Raw genomic sequence first — 23422 nt, 5'->3', positions numbered from 1 at the left:
ACCATGCTGAATTTCGGGATAAAAAGTATCCTATATTCTTCCTCATAGTATGACGTCAAATCGTACCAAGTTTCATTGGAATCCATTCAGTAGTTTCAGCGTGATGCGCGGCCGTGATACAGACAGACAGACAGACAGACAAAAATGAAAAAAATTCCAGTTTTGAGTTCAGTATCGATTATAGAGTGCCCTCGAAAAAAAAAATTTCAAAATATCTTCAATGTACAGAATTTCACCTGTTACAGTTTTATTATAAGTAATAAAATAATAATAATAATATTGATTCAGATACAAGTTAGCCCTTGAATGCAATCTCACCTGGTGGTAGGTGACACGGTAGGTGATACAGTCTTGCTTACGACTATTTCGGATCGGAAATTCTTGGATTCAGGTTAAATGCAGTGCAAAAAGAGAGATCATTAGGATTCCGTACCTCAAAAGGAAAAAGGAACCCTTATAGGATCAGTTTGTTGTCTGTCTGTCTGTCCGTCTTACAAATAAAGTACGCAACGCTTCGTACAAATAGTACTTTTTTATTTATTTATTCAGATACAAGTTAGCCCTTGACTGCAATCTCACCTGGTGGTAAGTGACGATACAGTCTTGCTTACGGCTATTTCGGATCGGGAATTCTTGGATTCAGATTAAATGCAGTGCAAAAAGAGAGATCATTAGGATTCCGTACCTCAAAAGGAAAAGGGAACCCTTATAGGATCAGTTTGTTGTCTGTCTGTCTGTCTATCTGTCAGTCTGTCAGTGTGTCTGTCAAGAAACCTGTAGGGTACTTCCCACTGACCTAGAATGATAAAATTTGGCAGGTAGGTAGATCTTATAACACACGTAAGGGGAAAAATCTGAAAACAATGAATTTGTGGTTATATCACAAAAAATAAATAAAAATGTGTTCATTAACGAATAGTTAGTATTTTCAACTTTCAAGTAAGATTAGTAAACCAAGTGTGATATCATATAAAAGGACCTTACTTGTACATCAAAAACCGATTTTATTTATTTTTATCCATACTAATATTATAAATGCGAAAGTGTATCTGTCTATCTGTCCGTCTGTTTGTCTGCTAGCTTTTCACAGCTCATCCATTTAACCAATTTTGATGAAATTTGGTACAAAAATAGCTTGCATCCCGGGGAAGGACATAGGCTACTTTTATGATAAATAAGATTTAGTGGATACCGCTATTTTTCTGGAAATAACGTTAGATGCGAAACTTCAATGGGGCTCTCATATAAATAACTTATCGAACAGACAGTTCTGCTGCATATGCGGTAAAAAAGATTCGCCAGTTGACAGACATAGAAACGGCGAGACTAGTATATTTTAGTTACTTTCACAGCATTATGTCATATGGCATATTATTAGAAAAGAAAAAGAAAGAAAAGAAAAACGTTTATTTTTTAAAGCTGTACCACACATTACCAGTTACCAACTGGTTAGGTTATCCCAGCGCCTCTTATACTTGAGTAATAAAGTCAAAAAACCTCAAGTAGAAGAAGCGCCGGAATAAAGTATGTCATGTGTGGCACAACCCAAAAAAAAAGGTCCCTACTCAGCATAAATGCATATTGTCTTGCACAAGTACAAAAACATACAGCGCTGGTTTTCAGTAGAAACCCTGATTCAGGTGGCACCACGGAATTATTATGGGGTAATGCTGCTGATATAAATTCTATTTTTGTGCTGCAGAAAAGGGCTGTTCGAGCCATATATAGTATGGGACCACGAGAGTCGCTGCGAACTAAATTTAGAGAAGTTAAAATTATGACAGTGCATAGTCAATATATTTTTGAAAATTTATTGTACGTATATAAAAACATAAATAAATTTAAAAAAAAAGTGACTGTCATAAGTTCAAAGTGACTGTCATAAGTTCAAAGTTTTCATAAAACGTAAACTAATTAAAAAATCCTATTACATTGTAAAGGATTATTTAAATGATAAGCAAGCTTGGGAATGAGTTGCTCGGCTTTGTGATAGTTCTAATAAGTTTAATTTATGATTTTGTAAAGTGGTGATAATAAAAAGAATACCCGGCTGAGTTAGCTGTGGGCTCTTCTCAGTCTTGGGCACGTTTGGAACCCTCGTAGCGTTTGCGAAATAATTATATATCACCACTATATTTTACAAATCCAACAACTGACAATCGAAAAGAGTAATTTATTACCTATTTTGAACAAATCATTTGACTTTGACTTTTGATCCCGGAAAATCAAAGTTCCCACGGGATTTTTAAAAAACCTAAATCCACGCGGACGAAGTTGCGGGCATCATCTAGTGCATACTAAATAGTTTTTGATTTATCATGCAAAATGTCAAAAAATACTATTTACCTATTTATTTATTTTTATTTTTCACTAGCTGCCCCGGCGAACTTCGTACCGCCTAACAGTCGATTCTTTTTCAGGAATTTTTTAAAAATTTTCTCTCCGTAAGAACCATATTCGTACTTCAAGGAATATTATAAAAAAAGAATTAGCGAAATCGGTTCAGCTGTTCTCGAGATTTGCGATCAGCAACACATTTAGCGATTCATTTTTATATGTACCGAAATTCTAGTTACATAGTAGTAATACATTAAGTTACATTGTAAATGCTTATCTCTAAACAGAGATTTAGAGATAAACATTTTACTATTGTAGTACGGAAACCTCGGGGCGCGAGTCTGACTCGTACTTGGCCGGTCGGTCTGTCGGTCGGTCGGTCGATTTATTTTAGAATGCATCGTATCGACAGCTGGTGGTAGTAGTTTACATATATCCTACTAATATTATAAACTAGGTGAAGCTATGATAGCCTAGTGGTTAGGACGTCCGCCTTCTAAACGGAGGTCGGGGGGTTCGATCCCGGGCACGCACCTCTAACTTTTCGGAGTTATACGCGTTTTAATTAATTAAATATCACTTGCTTTAACGGTAAAGGAAAACATCGTGAGGAAACCTGCATGCCGAGTTCTCCATAATGTTCTCAAAGGTGTGTGAATTCTACCAATCCGCACATGGCCAGCGTGGTAGACTATGGCCAAAACCCTTCTCACTCTGAGAGGAGACCCCTGCTCTGTAGTGAGCCGGCGATGGGTTGATCATGATGATGATGAGGTGATGCCCGCGACTTCGTACGCGTGGAATTAGATTTTTTAAAATCCCGTGGAAACTCTTTGATTTTCCGGGATAAAAAGTAGCCTATGTCACTCTCCAGGTCAACCATACCCATGCAAAAAATCACTTCGATCCGTTGCTCTGTTGCGACGTGATTGAAGGACAAACCAACGAACCAACAAACAAACACACTTTCACATTTATAATAGGTGTAGTGATGTGTGTGTGTGTGGATGTTTGGATGTTTGTTACTCAATCACACAAAAACGGCTGAACGGTTTTGGATGAAATTGGGAATGGAGATAGATAAAAGTGTTAATTTAGGGTATACCCTAAATTAACACATAGGCTACTTTTTATCCCGGAAAATCAAAGAGTTCCCACGGGATTTTTAAAAACCTAATTCCACGCGGACGAAGTTGCGGGCATCAACTAGTAATAAAATATAATTTGGACTTATCCGAATTCCGAAAGTCAGGGTTGTCAAATCACACTTATATTATAAAGGCGAAATTTTGTATCTGCGTGTGTGTGTGTATAGGTTTGTTACCCTTTCACGCAAAAAGTACAAGACGGATTTGGCTGAAATTTGAAATAGTGATCGCTTTTGAAAGAGTTCTCGCGGGATTAAAAAACCACTATATCCTCGCGGACGAAGTCGCGTGTATCATCTAGTTACAAATATAAGTATGTAGGTCATATTGTGTGCTTAGACAATTTAATTATATACTTGAGTTTTCATGTAACAGAAACAAAAATGGATTGGCGGAAGAGGAAAAAGAAACGGTTTAGACTCGCAAAAGCAAATCCCTTGCAAAGAGGAGATCTATTAAAATTCATCAGAATCTTTCCAAACCATAATATTATCTTGTGATGATAATGCCATTACTTTTTCGGGGTTATTCCTGTGAGTCACACCCGACGTGAATAACAATGTGACTCGAGGGGAATTTTATTTGACTGAATATGTACTTTTCCGGGATGCTGAATTTGATAATGACATTTATTTTCAAATCCAAAATAGCAGACATGCACTTTTCACAAAAAATAGAAATGGGTGTCGTTTTCAGGGTTTCCAGGATGCTGGTTTTGATAATGACATTAATTTTTTAATCTAAGATGGCGGGCCAGCACTTTTTATAAAAAATAGACGCGAGTGTCGTTTTCAAGGTTCTCCAGGATGGTGAATTTGATGATGACATTTATTTATTTTTAATAAATACTTATATATTATACTTCTATTTTAGTGGATCACAGGATTTTCTTTGACAAGGAAACGACAAAGCAAAAAATCGAATTGAATTAGATTATGATGCTATCACACCGTACCATTTAGAGCCAGCTTCTGAAAATTTGACACTGTGTTTGTAAGTTGATATTATTTAGATACTAGCTAATGCCCGCGACTTCGTCCGCGTGGATTTCACATTTTTCAAAATCCCGCGGGAACTCTTTGATTTTCCGGGATAAAAAGTAGCCTATGTGTTAATCCAGTTAAGAATTCTAAATTTCACTCAAATCCGTTCAGCCTTTTTTGCGTGATTGAGTAACAAACATCCAAACATCTACACTTTCACATTTATAATTCCACTAGCTGCCCTGGCGAACTTCGTTCCGCCTACGGCCTAACAGTCGATTCAAATTTTTTAAATTTTTCTCTCGGTAAGAACCATCCTCGTACTTCAAGGAATACCTAATTTAAAAAAAGAATTAGCGAAATCGGTTCAGCTGTTCTCGAGATTTGCGATGAAATTTAGTGATTCATTTTTATATTATAGACTAGCTTATGCTCGCGACTTCGTCCGCGTGGGCTACACAAAATTTCGAACCCCTATTTCACCCCCTCCAGAGTTGAATTTTCGAAAATCCCTTCTTAGTGGATGCCTGCGTCATAATAGCTATCTGCATGCCAAATTTCAGCACGATCCGTCCAGTATTTTGAGCTGTGCGTTGATAGATCAGTCAGTCAGTCAGTCAGTCAGTCAGTCAGTCAGTCAGTCAGTCAGTCAGTCAGTCAGTCAGTCAGTCAGTCAGTCAGTCACCTTTTTCTTTTAAATATTTAGATTAGGATTAGGATAATATAATTATTATGTTACTAGCTGCCCCGACGAACTTCGCACCGCCTACAGTCGATTCTTTTTCAGGACTTTTTTAAAAAAATTCTCTCCATAAGAACCATCCCCGTACTTCAAGGAATATTATCAAAAAGAATTAGCGAAATCGGTGCAGCTGTTCTCGAGATTTGCGATCAGCAACACATTCAGCGATTAATTTTTATATGATATAGAGATTTACTATTTGTTGTCAGATTTGTCAATGCTGAATTATGTTGTATTTTAGTGACTCTAGACATTCCTTTTAGAAGAAAACAAGGAAAATAAAATGAATATGCCCAATATACGTACCACTGAAATCCAACATGATGCTGCAACATTCAATTCTGTACTAAATATTGAAAGGTCTACCATACCATACTTGTAAGTTGTTATGCTATGTTTTTTGCATACATTCTATATAGATAATACTCACAATATAATTATGTTGATTGTATGTTTATTAATTCCAGAAATGAAATGGAGAGCTTCAATAGTTCTGCGTCGAATGATACATCTAATGTGACTGTTGAAACAGAAAATGATACATATTGTGTTTATGTGTGTAGTGGGCTTTTAGAGGGAAATTGAATTGTACCTACTTCCTACTTATAAAAATAAAATTTTCATTTTTGAGATCAAAGTGGAATTTATTTTGACTTTTGTATACACAAGTAGATAGTATATATAGTTTTTAGTCGCTACTAATAGATAAGTGTAGGCAACAAAAGTTATTTTCACAGACAAACGAATGTGTAATCATGTGTTCCTAATAGGTAATCCGCCAGCACAGAGAATTCAACTCCTAGAGTACGCATATACAAGGTTTTACATGAAAATCGTAAAATGTTGGCGGGGGACAGGGGAGAATGCTTTGTTGTGATTGGTGGACTGACTAATCAAAACAATGTGCGGAATGAGGGTACCGAACGGGCGTGGGCGATGATTCATTTAAAATTCCGTGGGATCACCACGATTTAGCAATGCAATTCCTTAGGTACAGCATCAGGGTCGAGAAGTGGGTCTTCGAGTTCAATGATAAAGTCTTTACTTGGTAGATATAGGTACCTACCTCCAATATCAATTTATAACCGACAGTTTCAAAATCCCATAAGTTTTGGTGGTCATGTCCCCTGCAGCATCAGGATTGAGGAGTTGAAATCCTGTGTGTCCTATATAAAATGACATTTTATATAGGACAATGTTGCAAAGTTTCTTTATCAATTAAAAAAAATACGCAAATCGGTTCAGAAATCTCGGAGATTTCTGTGTACATAGGTAGAAAAACACAACTCCTTTTTTAAAAGTCGGTTAAAAAAGTATCCTTTGTTAATCCTCTACTTGTCTGTAAAAGTCCCGTCAAAATAGGTTCTGCCGTTCCGAAGATTAGCCCGTTCAAACAGACAGACAGACAGACAGTTTTTAAAAACGTTTGATTCAGCTGTTATGGTACAGTTCAAATAACAATATTATGAGCTTGCGGTAGTTATTTCGAAATTACAGACAGACACTTCATAGAAGTATGGATTTCTATAATATATACGAGTTGTTTATACACGCTGAGGCAGTAGTTACCTAATAGGTATGTATGTAAGTGAGATTTTATAGTATTCATCAAAAGATAAGTAGGTAATCATTATCATTCAAAAAAAATTTAAAAAATATTTGTTTCAGTAGGTAAAACAATTTCACATAGTGCGTAGTAATTGGGACCATCCCAGTAACTGTTTTAGTATTGCTACGAGTACTCGTGGCAGGCGACCCCGCTCTTCCATAAAATCTTATACAATAATAATTGAAATAAGTAGTTCCTTCATAAATCATATATTTACAAAAATTCATCGGTGACATCTGTCCAACTATCTGTGTGCCATCATCAATATATCCGGACGCTAGTGTGAGCGCATGCACTCGCTACACTGCTCATCACTGAGTCTATTTCTTTCTATCACAATGTTAGGTGAAATAGCATACAGGTTACCCACGTGGGCCGAGCAGTTCGGACGTGCATCCAGCGTCACCTTAAGGAAGAGCGGTGTCTTCTGACACAGGAGTAGTTCGCCTACTCCTAAAAGAAGGCTCCAACCTCCTACAGCTACTGTAATCTCAAGTTATTTGAAATAAATTATTTGAATATTTGAAAAACTATCCACCACCATAAGATTAAGTTTTCATGGCGTTTTCATATATGAATCATGTGTACACTTGTTATTGATATACGTATCAGCGCATAAAACAATGTTACTTTAGTAAACGTAGAACATGTATGTTGTAAGTGTACTTTATTAAATAAATCGCTCGAACATACCATATCAAAAATATAAGCTAAGCTTATTAAATTTTATCAACATCAGTTGAATGCTTTAGCCTTGAAAAGGTAATAGGATGATAGATAAATAGATGGGTAGTGTACAGTGGCGTGCACAGGGTTTGAAGCCAGGGTAAGTATTAGTTAGGTAGGAACCTGTTACTGGCAGCTCATAATGAAAAATATGCATTGAGCTATTACAACTGGGGTAAGCAGTGCATTCATGCCTCTATGACCTGCACGCCACTGGTAGTGTACCCATCTATTTATCTATCATCCTATTTAACATTTACAGTTGAACCGATTCTGAGCACAACCTAATTTTAGAGTATTCGTATCCTCTTCTTACTAATGTAATATGAAAAGGACAGACGCTGTTTGACAGTTTTAAATTTAATTTTTTAGATGGTAAAACGCTCGATTTAAGCGTGCAGTCACGAACCTACTGTTTAAATTTGTTTTGTGCACTAAAATTTAGAGTCTTTAAATGTGAAAGTCATGTTCCATTCCTTTTTAGCATTGTTAAAAAGAAAAGGATGCATACACTCCAAATTTAATTCAGAGAAAGACAAAGGAATCGATGCCAATATTGATATAGATTCATTCAAAGTAGCGATAAAATTACCTTGTAAACATTGAGTATAGCAATGCAGTCACTTGTAGAACCATCGGCCCAAGTCAGTTTGGAGTTGTAAGCGTTGAGGCGTTCTCTGAAGGGACTACTGAATACATTCTTCACGGACATACCAGCAGCTGTACAAATCAAATATAATTAATGGATCAGGCTTTGCTGGAAGAAGTTTTGAAAATATTTCCCCATATATATTCCCCAATACTAAGTTAATAAAACGGAGGATTCTCAAAGTAAAATCTCAACCTCAGTATATTATTATAAATTAAGGGCGCTGCATACGTAACGTGGGTTTTTCTCGTGACTCGTCTCGTTCTTTTCTTGACATCGTTGCATATAAAAATATTGCGACAAAATAAACGAGACGATACGTCCCGTCCCTGTTCTAGGTAGTTAGTGTTTTTTCTTGTGCCTCGTAGAAAAAACGTTACGTATACTGTGACCTTCAAAGTCCAACACGGTGCTGAGTCGTTTGTACTAATCTCAGAAATATACTATAATGGTACATAATCTCAAACTAAACTAAATTGACAGGTCCTAAACACAGTGCTTTAAGGCTTTCGTACGTCCGAATAAAAAACGGAACCATTAGAGAAACACTCGTGTCTGTCTGTCTGTCCATCTATCACAGCAAATTTGTTCCTAATCTACTGGACCGATTAAGTTGAAAGGCACATATGAACTTCTGAGACCCAAACACGTACGTGTAACGTAAAATAAATGAATTTTGAATATGGGAGTCACTTCTGAGAGGTGATTTCAAATTATGTAAATAATTTAAGAAAATGAATATAAATAAACCATTTTAATTTCAATTTATTGCAATTCCATATACTATACACGGTACAAGGTTGATGGATAAATTATGGACACCCAGTTTGGGTGTCGCAATTTGGTCTGAAAAGTAGACCTTAGTAGGGAGACCCATATTTTTATTTGCGTCGTTTATAAAATCATTTATGGCATAGTAGCACTTTTCTAATAATTTTTTTTTAACATTTTGTTAAATTCATTTTCGTTGTCTACGTTACGAATTTTGTTGTTTACCGTTCTCCTCCCCTTACCTCCGAAACTACAAATACATAAAATAGTTCTTTACTTATTACAGGAAATTCTATTAGAAGTCCTAAAACCTAAAAAATACCATGGCAACTATTTTGTGCATACAAACATTGTACGGCACAGGGGACTCCCTTCAATCTATCAACTCACGCTCGTTCGGTTTTTTACAATGTAGGTATCTTGGTATCTCGCTGAGAAGCGGAAACAGATCTCCAATATCTGTCAGATTCTCACCCATTATAATACTCTCTTCCAAGCATCCAAATATGTATCCTAGCATAATAAGCTTGGAGACTTTGACGTCGAGCGGAAGCTTGGCCATTATACGCCCCAAGTACGTGATATCGCCGTCTGAATCACTCCATTCGCCATAGAGCGTCTTTTTTAATGCTCCCGCCTACAAAAAATGTATTTTTTAAATTCTCATCTATATATACAAAGCGGACTGACTGACTGATCTATCAACGCACAGCTCAAACTACTGGACGAACCGGGCTGAAATTTGGTATGCAGATAGATAGCCATTATAACGTAGACGTCCGCTAAGAAAGGATATTTGAAAATTCAACCCCTAAGGGGGTAAAATAGGGGTTTGAAATTTGTGTAGTCCACGCGTACAAAGCACATTGGCACTTTATTAGAAACCCTCATTGAGCCCAGTCAACCAGGGGGTTTGAAGTTTGGTGGATTTGAAAATTTTTGACTCTTATCAGTGGTAGAAGTTATATACTACAAGAAGATGGCGTTCTAATTTAAAACACTTAATAAAATAATATCATAAATTGTGTCTATTTTCATCAATAGGTACTTGCCTCCTTCAGCACAAGTATGGTGCGTTGTACATTGGATATATCTGGAGGGTTCATAGCTAGTGCCAGGATGTCGCTGGGCTGGCCCATGTCCAGCATTTTGGCTATAAGTACCAAGCGCTCTAGGGGACACCGAAGAATTTCTGGCTCGCATTCTTGCAGCAGGTCTTGCTGTAACAATCATTTGGAACTAGATGATGTCCACGACTTCATCTATAGTATGCTACAGGTCGAGCTGGCAATCGGGTAGGGAACCGCCGCCTCATACCCCGATTGCCCTCTCAACCTGTCGCGGACTATAAGTTATTTTTTTACATCCTACTCTGATTTTTAATTCAGTGGAATTCTGACGTTGTCATTTTTATACATCAGGGGAGTTATTTGTATAGGAAACAGGGTGACCACCACCTGTAGTTCGATTTTACCCCAAATTAATTAGATGCCAGACTTCCACGGAATTAAATTCTATCTCGTAGTTCATTTTATAGTGCCTTTCCGCCCACGAAGGTTCGGTTGATTTGAGGATATATATACTTATAGATTTAAATAATAAACTATGTTGTTACTGATGATAGCAGAGATAGGTACTGATCTTTGACGTCAATTTTAAATTTATTAAGGGGTTCAGCACGATGAATTTGCGAGAGAAGCTTGTTCCATAACAGGCCTTGACCGTGAAGGAATGTGCTATAGACCTTAGAAAGTACTTGTCTCGAACCCAAATACTTAGGTACTTGAAGCTTTGAGAGTTGTAGGTATTTGTAACAATATTATTATTATTGTACTAGCTGATGCCTGCGACTTCGTCCGCGTGGAATTAGGTTTTTTAAATATCCTGTGGGAACTCTTTGATTTTTCGGGATATAAAGTAGCCTATGTCACTCTCCAGGTCTTCATATATACCCATGCGATTGAAGGACAAACCAACAAACAAACACACTTTCGCATTTATAATAAGGGTACTGATTGTACAAATGAACTCACGTATGCCTTGTTGTTGACGAGTCTATATACTCTGCCGTCGCGCACGCGGCCGGCGCGTCCGGCCCGTTGCTCGCAGTTGGTTTTAGACGCCCATTTCAGTTGCAGAGACGTAAAGTTGGTGTGCTGGTCCGCGACCAATACTTTCATTAGACAGAAGTCAATGACTGTTGGAAAACAATAATAATTATATTTACTAAAATAATATATTATAATAATTTAATATTATATCCTTTAAATTTACTAAAAAACAATTTTAATATATTTCGGCACTGGCAGTAAGTTAACCGTGGCCTAATGGTCAAAGGCGCTCCTGGCGCGATATCCAGGGGAGACGCAGGTTCGAAACCTGCCGGTTCCACAATTCTTGATATACGACGTTAGTTTTAATATACGCAAAACCTGAAAGTAGTTTGTTCAGAATAAGTAACAAAATCGATTGCAAACATTTTTCATACAGGTTATATTTTGACCAAAAAATATTTTAAAATCCTGGAAGTTTGAACACCTAGTTGAATAAGAAACACCTAGCCACGCAAGCGGGAGCGCGCAATATCGACGCCAGCCCTCCCGTTTGGTCACAGCCGCTTGCTTGGGATGACCATGTTTTGCGAGGACAACGACTCAACACAACAAGCTTATAACTTTGTAAATTTTCATTAAAAATGTTTCAAATTTTATAGTTGTTTCGGTTTTTGCGTATACTAAAACTTCACTTACATAGTTTTGACATGAAAGTTGACACATATATATAAAACTAGTATTTTGCTCGCTGCTCGAGCTGCTAAAGCAGCTCTCGAGGTCTATAATGGCCATTTTGAACAATTTAAAAAAAGTTTTAAATTTTGTATGAAAAAATAAATTCCGCCATTTTGAATTTTTTTTCCACCCATCGAGTAGACCTTCGGATCCTGATCATCTCTTGCCAAGAAACCATTCTTCCATCTTTCATACCCTCCGAGATGGACGCCGATGAAATTTGTATGGCGGCCATCTTTTTTTCGGAATTTTAAAAAAAAAATCAAGTTTTTGGCAATTGGATGAGGTTTCGAATGACATTTGGTCGAGCACCTCCCACCTATCTTCAATACCTCGAGCGTGCCCTTCACCCGTCTCCGAAATCCTCAATCATCAGCTCCCTCCATATGTTGCCCTAAAGAAATCTTGGTCTTCTATATGAAACCATAAGTGAAAAAAAAAAAGTTTCATACAAAATTTTACAGGAGGGAATTTTTTGAAAATCTCGGCCGCCATCTTGTTTTTCCAATTTTTTTTACATTTTCTAAAAATCGTTTACTAACATCTACAAGTGCTGCAAGTTTAAACAAAATCGGTTGGAAAACAAAAAAGTTACAAAAGTCAGGTCGGCCGCCATCTTGTTTTTCTGAAATGTCATAATTTTTCCCTACTCGAATCCCACTTCTGAACATATCTCCCATACATTATTATATCATTTTCTATCTCTTTCTAGGAGAACAATTATGTCAATCAGTGAGTGAGTGGTAATTGAGCTATATATAGTATAATGGCGCGTGAGAATTCATTTTGTATGGACTATATACTCGCTTGTCAACAAAATTCACTTACCATATTTAACATCAGGTACAGTGATGGAGCTCTCAGCTATGTTAGTAGCGAGAATAATTTTGCGGTGTCCGGGAGGAGCTCGCTTGAAGACCCGTACTTGTTCATCGGCGGTAATGGTAGAATGCAACGGCAGTACCCACCATTGGTATGTAGCGCATTCCGCGCCGGCTACTTTTATCCTAAAATAAATTCAAAATAAAAAAGCCGTAACTTACGTATACTTAGAAGCGGCGTTGCACGGTCTGGCACGCGCTGGCTCTTAGTGCCTGACCGGGACGCATCGAAAACTAAAGGTTTTAATTTTGTGTCAAACGAAAAACGTGCCAGGAGGAGCGGCAACAGTTACTAACAGCGAACTGGCAACGCCGCATCTAAGTACATACAAGCAGCGGAAACGCACACTACTAAACGGACATTATAGCGTACGACACTGTCGCCGTCCACTCCTACATTGAAAAAAATTAGTAAAAATTTCGATCTCATTTAGCTATTAATCTATTGTTTATTTCAGATAAATATATTTTATCGCAAATAAAGATCTAAATAAATGGCAATGGATGTGATTTCAGCATGAAATTATGCCCTAGATGCCCCATAAATTGAAATATAAATTAGTATGGAAATCGAGCCACCTTAAGTAGTTCGTTTCAAGTGTGCACAGCCAGAAAGACAAAATTAAAAAAAAAACTGATTTGGCTCTTTATAAACAACTAGATGATACCCGCGACTTCGTCCGCGTGAATTTAAGTTTTTGAAATCCCGTAGGAATTTTTTAATTTTCCAGGATAAAAATTAGCCTATGTCCTTCCCCGGGATGCAAGCTATATCTGTACCAAATTTCATCAAAATCGGTTGAACGGTTCGGCCGTGAAAAGCTAGCAGACAGACAGACACACTTTCGCATTTATAATATTAGTATGGATAATGCTTCCTCCGATTAATCCAAAATATACTTAATGTAGAGAAATCGTCCAGTTACAGTTTATTATACATACATATAGATTGAAGTTGATAGAGGCAAACTTACCTCAAATTGTTATCCATGAGGCATGCATAGAGCTCCTCAATTTCAAATATCCCTGGTAGGAATATGAGAACAGAAGGAAGGTCTGCTTCAGATCTATCTGTATACTCTTCTGTTTTGTCAATTTTCTCAAAAGCTTCGATCAGATTTATAACGAGGTGGTACATTTCTGGTAGGATTGCTGCTTCATTTCCCTTTGGTGTTGCTTTCTCATTAACCTGGGGGATATCAAGTGATTTGAAGAAATCAAATCAAATAATTTATTCAAAATCAGTACCCTTATTATAAATGCGAAAGTGTGTTTGTTTGTTGGTTTATTGGTTTGTTGGTTTGTCCTTCAACGTCGCAACGGTGCAACGGATTGACGTGATTTTTTGCATGGATAAAGACCTGGAGAGTGCTACTTTTTATCCCGGAAAATCAAAGAGTTCCCACGGGATTTTTAAAAACCTAATTCCACGCGGACGAAGTCTTGGGCATCAGCTAGTAGGTAATAAGTTACACTTTTTGATTGCCGGTTGTTGGATTTGAAAAATATAGTGGTGATAATTTTACGCGAACTTAAAACTAAAGCTACGATGGTTCCAAATGCGCCCAGGTCTGAGAAGAGCCCACAACAAACTCAGCCGGGTATTTTTTATTATCACCACTTTCCAAAATCACTTATACTTATTAGAACTATCATAAAGCTGTTAAGCAACTCATTCCCAAGCTTTCTTATCATTTAAACAATACTTTACATTGTAATAGGATTTTTCAATAAGTTTACGTTTTATGAAGTTTGAACTTGTTGAGAGACATCAGCAACATATCTTCTGGAAGCTTATTATTTTAAAAACGTATAGAATTACCAACAAATGAATTGCTAACTTTACTATTGCTAATCACGTAGTCATCTCATACCTACAACTAATATGTGTTCCTCGTTTCTAAAATACCGAACTGCCAGCCCTATCCATCCAGACTGCCAACCGTTATAGATTTTTGCTTATTTCTTGAGTTCTAATTCATCAAATAGGTCGCATGAGGTCTTTTAAAAGCTTATTTTAATGATATATTAGTTCTTCTTATAGACCTATTATGTCAGCGTAGTGAGCACAAAAATATATGAAAAAAACCAGCAATGTGCGAATCAGACTCGCGCACTGAGGGTTCCGTATTACAATCGTATTTTATCGACATTTTGCACGATAAATCAAAAACTACTTACTAGATCTCGTTCAAACCAATTTTCGGTGGAAGTTTGCATGGTAATGTACATCATATATTTTTTTTAGTTTTATCATTCTCTTATTTTAGAAGTTAAAGGGGGGGGGGGGGGGACATTTTACCACTTTGGAAGTGTCTCTCGCGCAAACTGTTCAGTTTAGAAAAAAATGATATTAGAAACCTCAATATCATTTTTGAAGGCCTATCCATAGAAACCCCACACGTATGGGTTTGATAAAAAAATTTTTTTGAGTTTCAGGTCTGAGTACGGCGAACCCCAAAATTTATTGTTTTTTTTCTATTATTGTGTAAGAATTTTAATGCGGTTCACAGAATACATCTACTTACCAAGGTTCAACAGTATAGCTCTTATAGTTTCGGAAAAAAGTGGCTGTGACATACGGACGGACAGACAGACAGACAGACATGACGAATCTATAAGGTTTCCGTTTTCTGCCATTCGGCTACGGAACCCTAAAAAGAAATCATGTACATACCTATATCAACATTTTTAGTTAGTTTTACTGAAGCTGATATTTTAATATTTTTTTTAATATTGTCATTTATTTTATTTTAGTTATAAGACTCCATTGTATTGGGGTTTTATCATTAAACAAAAAAATATTATTAATACTCACTCCAAAATATTTTTGCAAGTCGTCCAAATAGAATGTCTTCACAGAGAATGTTGGTTCGTTAACTGTAATTTTTAGAAACGATGCCTGCTGTCTCGTGTCCGCCATTGGAATCAAGAAGTAGTTGGCAAAGGTCTCGCAGTTGAACGTAGCAGACATCAGAATTACTCTGACCAAGGGTGATACTGTGTAAAGGAATTTCTTGACAACAAGCATTAAGAAATCCATCTCTTGTCCACGCTCGTGAACTTCGTCGAGTATTATGTGTGTGTATTCATTCATATTCTTTGCCATCACTAAAACAAGAAACTACGTCTTTAAATGGTGCTCCGTGATCATATTGTGACAAAGCTAGGCATGTGTCCTATATATCAAAACGTAACCCTGAATACAGTTACTATACCGCAACCGCCGAGTTTCTTGCTGGTTTTTCTCGGTAGGAAAGGCACTCCGAACCAGTGGTAGATGCATCCGACTATTCGAAAGTACTTGTAAAAGTCTATTTGAATCAAAAAGATTTTTATTTTATTTTTATACAATATCCACGAAAAGAAGTTAGTATATTCCGCGACAGGTTCAGATGGGAATCGGGGTATGAGACGGGGAGACGCCTCGCACACCATCGCGTCACCTGCGCTCGCCCGCACCGGGTTAGCGCGGGGGGGTGTGTGGGGCCATTTCAACCTGTCGCGAACTATTATGGCTCGCTCTGTTACGTAATCAGTACCCATATTATTATAAATGTGAAAGTGTTTGTTTGTTGGTTTGTTGGTGTATTGGTTTGTCCTTCAATCACGTCGCAACAGAGCAACGGATCGACGTGATTTGCATGCGTATAGTTAAAGACCTGGAGAGTGACATAGGCTAATTTTTATTCCGGGAAATCAAAGAGTTCCCACGGGATTTTTAAAAATCTAAATCAACGCGACTGTTTTTGAAAACGTTTTGTTGAATTGAATTTCGAATGTTTTTGAAAACATGTTTGAGATTTTCGTCTCTGTCATTTGTATGGGGTTACATAACAGAGAGAGCCATATACTAACTTCTTTCCGTGAGTAGAGAGAGATAGCGTAATAATATAACTCAAAGTGTCATACATGCCAGTTTGTCCATGTGACATTGACAAACCGGGATACACTTGGATACTGGGAACATATTAATTAAACAAATTGAAATTGAACACTGCAAGGGTTAGACAAAATGGAAAGCTAAAGAAGTATGGAAGATGGAACAACTTACCTAGCTTTTGTAACAACACTCCTGTGGTCACATAATGAATCCTTGTGTCACTTGTTGTTCTATTCTCAAGTCCAATCTAAAAGTAGCAAAGCAAATAAATAACAATTTTTTTAATTAAGTACCAAATCCACAAATCTTAAACAAATAGCCATTGTGGCTAATTCCGTTGTACACAATCTCTAAACTAAACTAAAATGGCACGTCTAAATATATTGCTATCCCTTTCATAGTGTTGTTTGCGGAAAAGGATAGCACTAGATTTAGACCTGTTAATTTAGTTTAGTTTAGAAATTGTGTGCAAGAGAATTGGCCCCAGTGTCACTCAATAATCGAAGTAAAAACTGTCAAGCCATTTTAATCAAAGCCTGGAATGACAATTTATTATTCTGCTGAATCTTTCGAATATCATTTCCGTTTTAAATCGATGCCTAATACTAGGTGCTGATAATCGTTAATCGATATATACTAATTCAATTAAATGTTAACCAATCTCCAGTCATATCAAATTCTTGCTTGTCACCCACACCATGCAACAACGAAAAAATTATAAAAACAATCATTTGTACAAAATGTAGGATCATAATCCCGGAATTGTAGCCATACTAACGATATTGTTTAATTAATATTGTTTACCCCAATTGTACTAATATCTAGACAAGACTATAATATTAGTCATGATAAACATGGCTAATGTTCTTTTAAATAAAAAATGTAGTCCACACCTGATAGCCCACAAGTCCACCAACGTCCCATCCCCTTTCCTGAGCAACTCGCCTTGCTATAGATATAGCTGCTATTTTCCTAGGTTGTGTGACAATAATCTTACACGGCTTTCTGCTGTTGTATGCGTCGTCTAGAATCCACTGAGGTACTTGAGTTGTCTTACCACAGCCTGTAGGCCCTTCAATTATAACCACTGGAAAAGCCTTGATTCTATTCAATATCTGAAAATAGATGGCAAGATAAGGCAGGCAGGGTTTATCCATCATATTTCATCAGCCTATTTACAAAATTTTTGAACTCTGGTATATTTGGGGTATCAGCTCTTAAAGAATGTATTAGTACTGTTGAAAGGGAACAGTGATATATATCAATCAATCGATCAGTTTGTTTGCGTCCATAGTTGGACATAGGCCTTGCCAAGAGCGCGCCATCACATACGATTCTCCGCCTTCCTCATCCACCCACTTCCCGCTACCTTCTTAAGGTCGTCAGTCCAGCGGGTTGGAGGTCGACACTGCGCTTGTTGATACGCGGTCTCTACTCCAGAACACGTCTGACCCAGCGGACGTCGCCTGAACCCTTCTCATTCTGAGAGGAAACCCATGCTCAGTAGTGAGCCGGCGATGAGTTGATCATGATGATGATTATTATTATAGCAAAGCATGTTCGCATGTCGCATCTGTCACAAAATACATAGAAAAGTTATATGTCCACACACTCTAAAAACACAAAATTCATCTTGCCAAGCAACCAAACCCACCAAAGTCTCTCCTAGTTGCCCCAAGGCCCAAGACTAAAAAGATTAAAACAAACAACAAAAACATGCTCAATGTCTGATGGACTTTGGAGCTATGGCTCCTTCGTTTTTAATGACTAATTAAGAACAAATAATCTTACTCCCCAACTGATTACAGATAAATGAGAGGGGGGAAAAAATATGTCTACACACAGCTTACACATGTGAAAAAATCTTATGACAGCAAAAAGAAAGGTTGTTACAGAAAAATGTGTGCAATTTGTCTTAATAAAACAAGCTAACATTTGGAACATGGAATAATTGTTTTGGTCAAACCTAACAAATGTGCCCGTCACAATTTTTCACCAAGTTTCTAATACATTTATTAAGAACTAGCTGATGCCCGCGACTTCGTCCGCGTGGAATTAGGTTTTTAAAAATCCAGTGGGAACTTTTTGATTTTCTGGCATAAAAAGTAGCCTATGTTATTCTCCAGGTCTTTATCTATACCCATGCAAAAAATCACGTCAATCCGTTGCGACGTGATTAAAGGACAAACCAACAAACAAACACAATTTCGCATTTATAATAAGGGTACTGAAATAAGGGTACTGATAATTTATTTCATATTTGTGTTTTTGCTTTAGTGTGGTAGTGCTTATTTCAATTTACTTGAGATAGATACTGGTGCCAAGAAGAGCATAGAGAAGTTGAAAAGTGATCCTGAAAATGGTGTTTGTTATAGGAAAAAAAACACATAATATATTGTCTGTTGTTATAGAAATAAAAAGGAAGAGGAAGGAAATCATCTAAAATAAAAAGTATCTGAAATTGACATTTCTGTTGTTCCATAGAAACAGGTTATTTATAAAACACATTTTGTTACTTACTTCATCACGATAAGCATTAATTGCAAGGCCTTTAGTGTCTTCCCTCATCTGAAAGGAGTATTTGCTGTACACCTCATTCATTGCTTCTTCTGTCAACTTCTCTTCATTCAGCATATTCTGTGCTGAGGAACCCCATGATGTTAAATGTTCCAATGAGTCCAAACATCCAGAGTTCAATCCTCCAGAGTTGTAACACTCAAAGTTTGACCGTTCCCTATCATTCTAGAATTTACCAGAAAAAAATGTTTTAACAACTGAACTCGTCAACATACTGTCTCAAGAAAAAAAAACCCTCCCTCCCTCCCCTACCCCACTCCCACCCCCGTGCGCAAGTACTGGATGACTATACTTTTACCAATTTGAGAAGTAAGCATTTCAGTAGTTCAACAACTATGAAAGTACAACTTGGTTGAGTTAACGTGGCACCTTGTTGGAATACGGCCCTGCTTTCCGTTTCTCCGCACCTGGCCGCGCCCGCTTTGTGAGCTTGATTAGCGTCCTAGTACCTACTTTCCCTGCCCTATTTCAGTCAGTCAGTTAGAAATCTTAAAACGCAATTTGCTCATAATTTTTGCGATTTTTCCTTACAAGGATTTTTCCCGGGGCTATCCCGGAATCCCGGGATCCCGGGATTGTCTGTTTATAATACCGAATTCAAGTTAACTGGACCGAGTAATGTTTATGAAAAACAACGGCCATCACATGGCCATGAATAAAAAGTAATAGGTAGGTATACTTACCCTAAGATAAATTGCGGTTTCCCTTGCCTTAATTTCACGCGCATAATCGGTGCCGCTTACCAAAACCGATTGGCGATGTTTTTCACATCTATTTAACGCGTTTATAGAATCATTTTTTGTAATACGTTGCCCGCCAGTGAGTGGACCCCGAAGTTTATGAACTTGGGCAGCCGGAGCGTTAGGAGTATTAAAGAATGCACGTACTTCATCCATTATTTTGGCGTATTATGGAAAAAGCGGCATTAAAATACAAACAGAAAATATCTTTTCAACGACATTTAACTATACAATATACAAAACCCTGTGGTCCAAACGTAGGGTCCAAAACATTCCAAAATGTAAAAAGTACTCCACAGAGTACTTTGTAAATATATGAAGTACTCTGTGCACAGAATACACTCTGTGGGTCGAAACAAACAAGGGCAGGCGACAGGCGTAAGATATTCAATGTACTCTGTGGGCGTAAGGTGAGCCGCAAATATAATCCTACCTAGGACTTGGCGGACGTGAAATTTTCGTGCTTTGATTTTATTAATTTGTAAATTCAATTTGGAAAAGGATTGTTTCCCTAACTTTAAACTTTAATAAATAACAAACCTGACATTGGCTAATCTGTGTAAAGCAGTGTCCTAACAGCCCATACAAATCTTTTTTCTTCGTGAAAAATAGTTCGTCACTTTGCAGTAGATGGCGCTACTTCGGAGAATTATTTCTTCGGTGAACTTCAGATGTTATTAGTCTGTGTTCTGTGATTTTGTTTCCTTTTGTGATCCGTGAATGTGTTCTGTTTGTGTTTTTATGATAAATTCTACGATTTTGCTTGCTCCCTGGACTCCGACGGCTTCGTTTTTCTCACTGGACTTACGCGCAAACCCCTGGACACTGATCTGCCTAACGATTTGGACTATAGCTGCTTGTGAGAGAGGTTATTTTGTTGTGTGCCGAGATACGGTAAAACTCGTAAGTAATCAACTTATAAATTATTATTTAAAGCAAAGACTAATTATTAGTCTTCGTCGCCTTCGTGTCTATGCTAAAAACTGATGCAGATTTCCTCACGAAAAGAGGAGTTTTAACAGTGTTATGAAACGTTTGATATATTAAAAACTTGAGTCCATCGGTTAAGCTACTGGTGGTTAGGGCTTCATAGTAAGGTAGCTTCACACTATATTTGCTGTCTTGAGTACGTCTCCTTCTGTATCTGACCTTTGGTCTAATAAAAGCTTCATTAAATGTTGCTCTTCATTATTTATATTATAAACTAGCTTATGCTCGCGACTTCGTCCGCGTGGAGTACACAAATTTCAAACCCCTCTTGGACTACACAAATTTCAAACCCCTCTTTCACCCCTTTAGGGGTTGAATTTTCAAAAATCCTTTAGCGGATGCCTACGTCATAATAGCTACCTGCATGCCAAATTTCAGTCCGATCCGTCCAGTAGTTTGAGCTGTGCGTTGATAGATCAGTCAGTCACTTTTCCCTTTTATATATTTAGATAAAATGTAATTTTGGATGTTTGTTACCACATCACAATTAAAGAAACAATTTGGATTAGGTTAATTAGCAACAGAGATGGTATATTATGCGGTATGCACCAATTCTAAAGTCCTCGCAGACAAAGTCATAAACAGAAGCTGGTAGTAATACTCATTGATTTATGCAACGGTATGTGGTCAGTTCTCACAAATTTTTTTCAGGCAAAGATGGTACAATTCTATATTCATTTCTCAATCCTGAAAAAGAAATGGATCTGTATCTTGCGTGGACTCGAGCTGTTGGACTAGACACATCTTTGGATCCTCACTATGTGTATCGAAACCGACGAGTGTGCCATGCTTATTTTGAATTGAAGTTTCAGATTAAGACGAAGGTGATATAATTAAAATGTTGGCATTTAATCTATTTAATAAAAGAAATTATAAAAAACTGTCTAATCGCTACACTGTTGTTTTATTTGCCTAAAGTAATTCAAATTCCACTGTCTCCAAAGTAATTTCTAAAAGTCAAATCAATTAATATTTGATTTTTGGAAATTACTTTGGGGAATAATATTATTTAAGAAATATCCTGAGGAGCGCGATTTGTTCGGCTTTAGGGATGTCACATATCGCTAGATGGCGCTATGCAATCAATCTGAGTGTTAACTCTATACCCTATATTCAATGTACTCTGTGGTGTAAAGCCAGAAGAAGAACAAAAAAAAATCCTACCTAGGTACTCCTTTTATCTTTCATCGATCCTACTCTAAGGTGAGCCGTGACGCGAAAAACGAGAAAAGAGAATGGAGAATGGCCATAGAGTAGGATTATTTTAGGGTAAGAACCTCAGACTAAGAATATGGAGACTTGTCAAATGTGTATACCTGAAAGGGACAAAACAACAAAAGAAATAATACTTACGTATGAAAGGTTATGTTTCATAATTTGCGTTCGCTACAACTTTTACACAGCAACGCAACATAACTAAATGGCTTCTACACACCTTCAATACTAAATTTAAAACAGAAAACTAAATATAAACTCGTAATATTCGCAATAAATTACTATCACAGAGGTTTGTTGGGCACAAACAACAACGTGCCCAACAAAAAACACTAAACTATGACAAAGACAAAAACTGTGTTTGTCTCTATCACTCTTTAGAGCTTTTCTATACACCTAGCTTGTTCTAACAAGGTATTATTATTTAAATGCTAAATCTACCTTGATTCTTAATCTGAGGTAAGAACATAGAGGGCCGTAGACTAAGTAAAAAAGCTAGACCAAAATACTGTGTAACCGCGTCTGAGATAGCGATAGCACGACGTTAAGCTGGGGTCCCACGGCCCGTGTTATCACAGGCCAGGCCGGATCGTGCCACGCCTGTGGATGCCTGTGCGTCTGATTGCGTCTCGCGCAGTGCCGTTCCCAAGGTCTGTGTCGACCTGTAGTGGCCTGTCGTTACTGCTAGTTCAACATGTTAAGTGATACGGAGCGCATGGCTGCGTGTGCAGCTGCTGTGGTTTTATTCAGTGGTCAACATTTAATGAATCAAGCAAATAGAAAGCAGAAGAAACGACGCTGGTGGGTGTCGTCATTCAACAAGAGCCGATCAAGGTAATTTTAACTAACTAAACCCGATTACAATTTGTATTCTTCAGCAACAGAAACATATTTTTCTTTATTACTTACAGATATAATGAAACTGATATTATGCTGAGTGATTTTATACGGGAACCGATTAAAACATTTGAAACGCACAGGCCGCGGCAGGCACCGTCGCGCCGCGCCTTTGAACTTACCGACTCCCGACGGATCGGACGGGCATGGACGGGCGACAACAGGCTTCATCGGGTGCGATCGTTCCCATGGCCTGTCGGTCTGGCCTGGTGCGATCTGGCCTGTGACAACACCGTGGGACCCAGCCTTTAGGATGAATAACACGACAATTACCATTGTTTAGTAGTCAATTTGTATTAACCGATCAACAATATTTGTAATAAACATTTTTTATGTGAAAACAAGTAAATAGGTAACTAATAAGAAATACAATGACGCCACGAATTCTGTTTGTTTTGCAACTAAAGTTGGAGTCCTTGAAAAAAATGGGTTCACGATAAGGGACAAAAAATAGGTTAGCTGCGTCTCTGTTTATCACATTAGTA

The 23422-nt window shown here is 37.5% G+C and overlaps 1 protein-coding gene across 1 annotated transcript in view; it reads right to left on the bottom strand.

The window, feature by feature from the left end:
* spn-E (spindle E) overlaps positions 1 to 20142 on the bottom strand; it is a 36554-nt gene extending 16412 nt beyond the window's left edge. The window contains exons 1-11 of the mRNA XM_034978193.2: positions 19779 to 20142; positions 19039 to 19260; positions 17412 to 17633; positions 16690 to 16765; positions 15454 to 15746; positions 13610 to 13824; positions 12583 to 12761; positions 10999 to 11162; positions 10018 to 10185; positions 9440 to 9602; positions 8138 to 8265 (exon numbers count right to left, since the gene is read on the bottom strand). Of these exons, the coding sequence (XP_034834084.1) occupies positions 8138 to 8265; positions 9440 to 9602; positions 10018 to 10185; positions 10999 to 11162; positions 12583 to 12761; positions 13610 to 13824; positions 15454 to 15746; positions 16690 to 16765; positions 17412 to 17633; positions 19039 to 19260; positions 19779 to 19991 (2043 nt within the window). The 5' untranslated portion in view covers positions 19992 to 20142. The remainder of the gene's footprint in view (positions 1 to 8137; positions 8266 to 9439; positions 9603 to 10017; positions 10186 to 10998; positions 11163 to 12582; positions 12762 to 13609; positions 13825 to 15453; positions 15747 to 16689; positions 16766 to 17411; positions 17634 to 19038; positions 19261 to 19778) is intronic.
* Positions 20143 to 23422: the final 3280 nt, after the last annotated feature.

The sequence above is a fragment of the Maniola hyperantus genome, chromosome 18 (genome assembly GCF_902806685.2).
Source record: "Maniola hyperantus chromosome 18, iAphHyp1.2, whole genome shotgun sequence".
Lineage (NCBI taxonomy): Eukaryota > Metazoa > Arthropoda > Insecta > Lepidoptera > Nymphalidae > Maniola > Maniola hyperantus.
The sequence above is the reverse complement of the archived record's forward strand: the minus strand, read 5'-3'. Positions and strand labels throughout refer to the sequence as shown.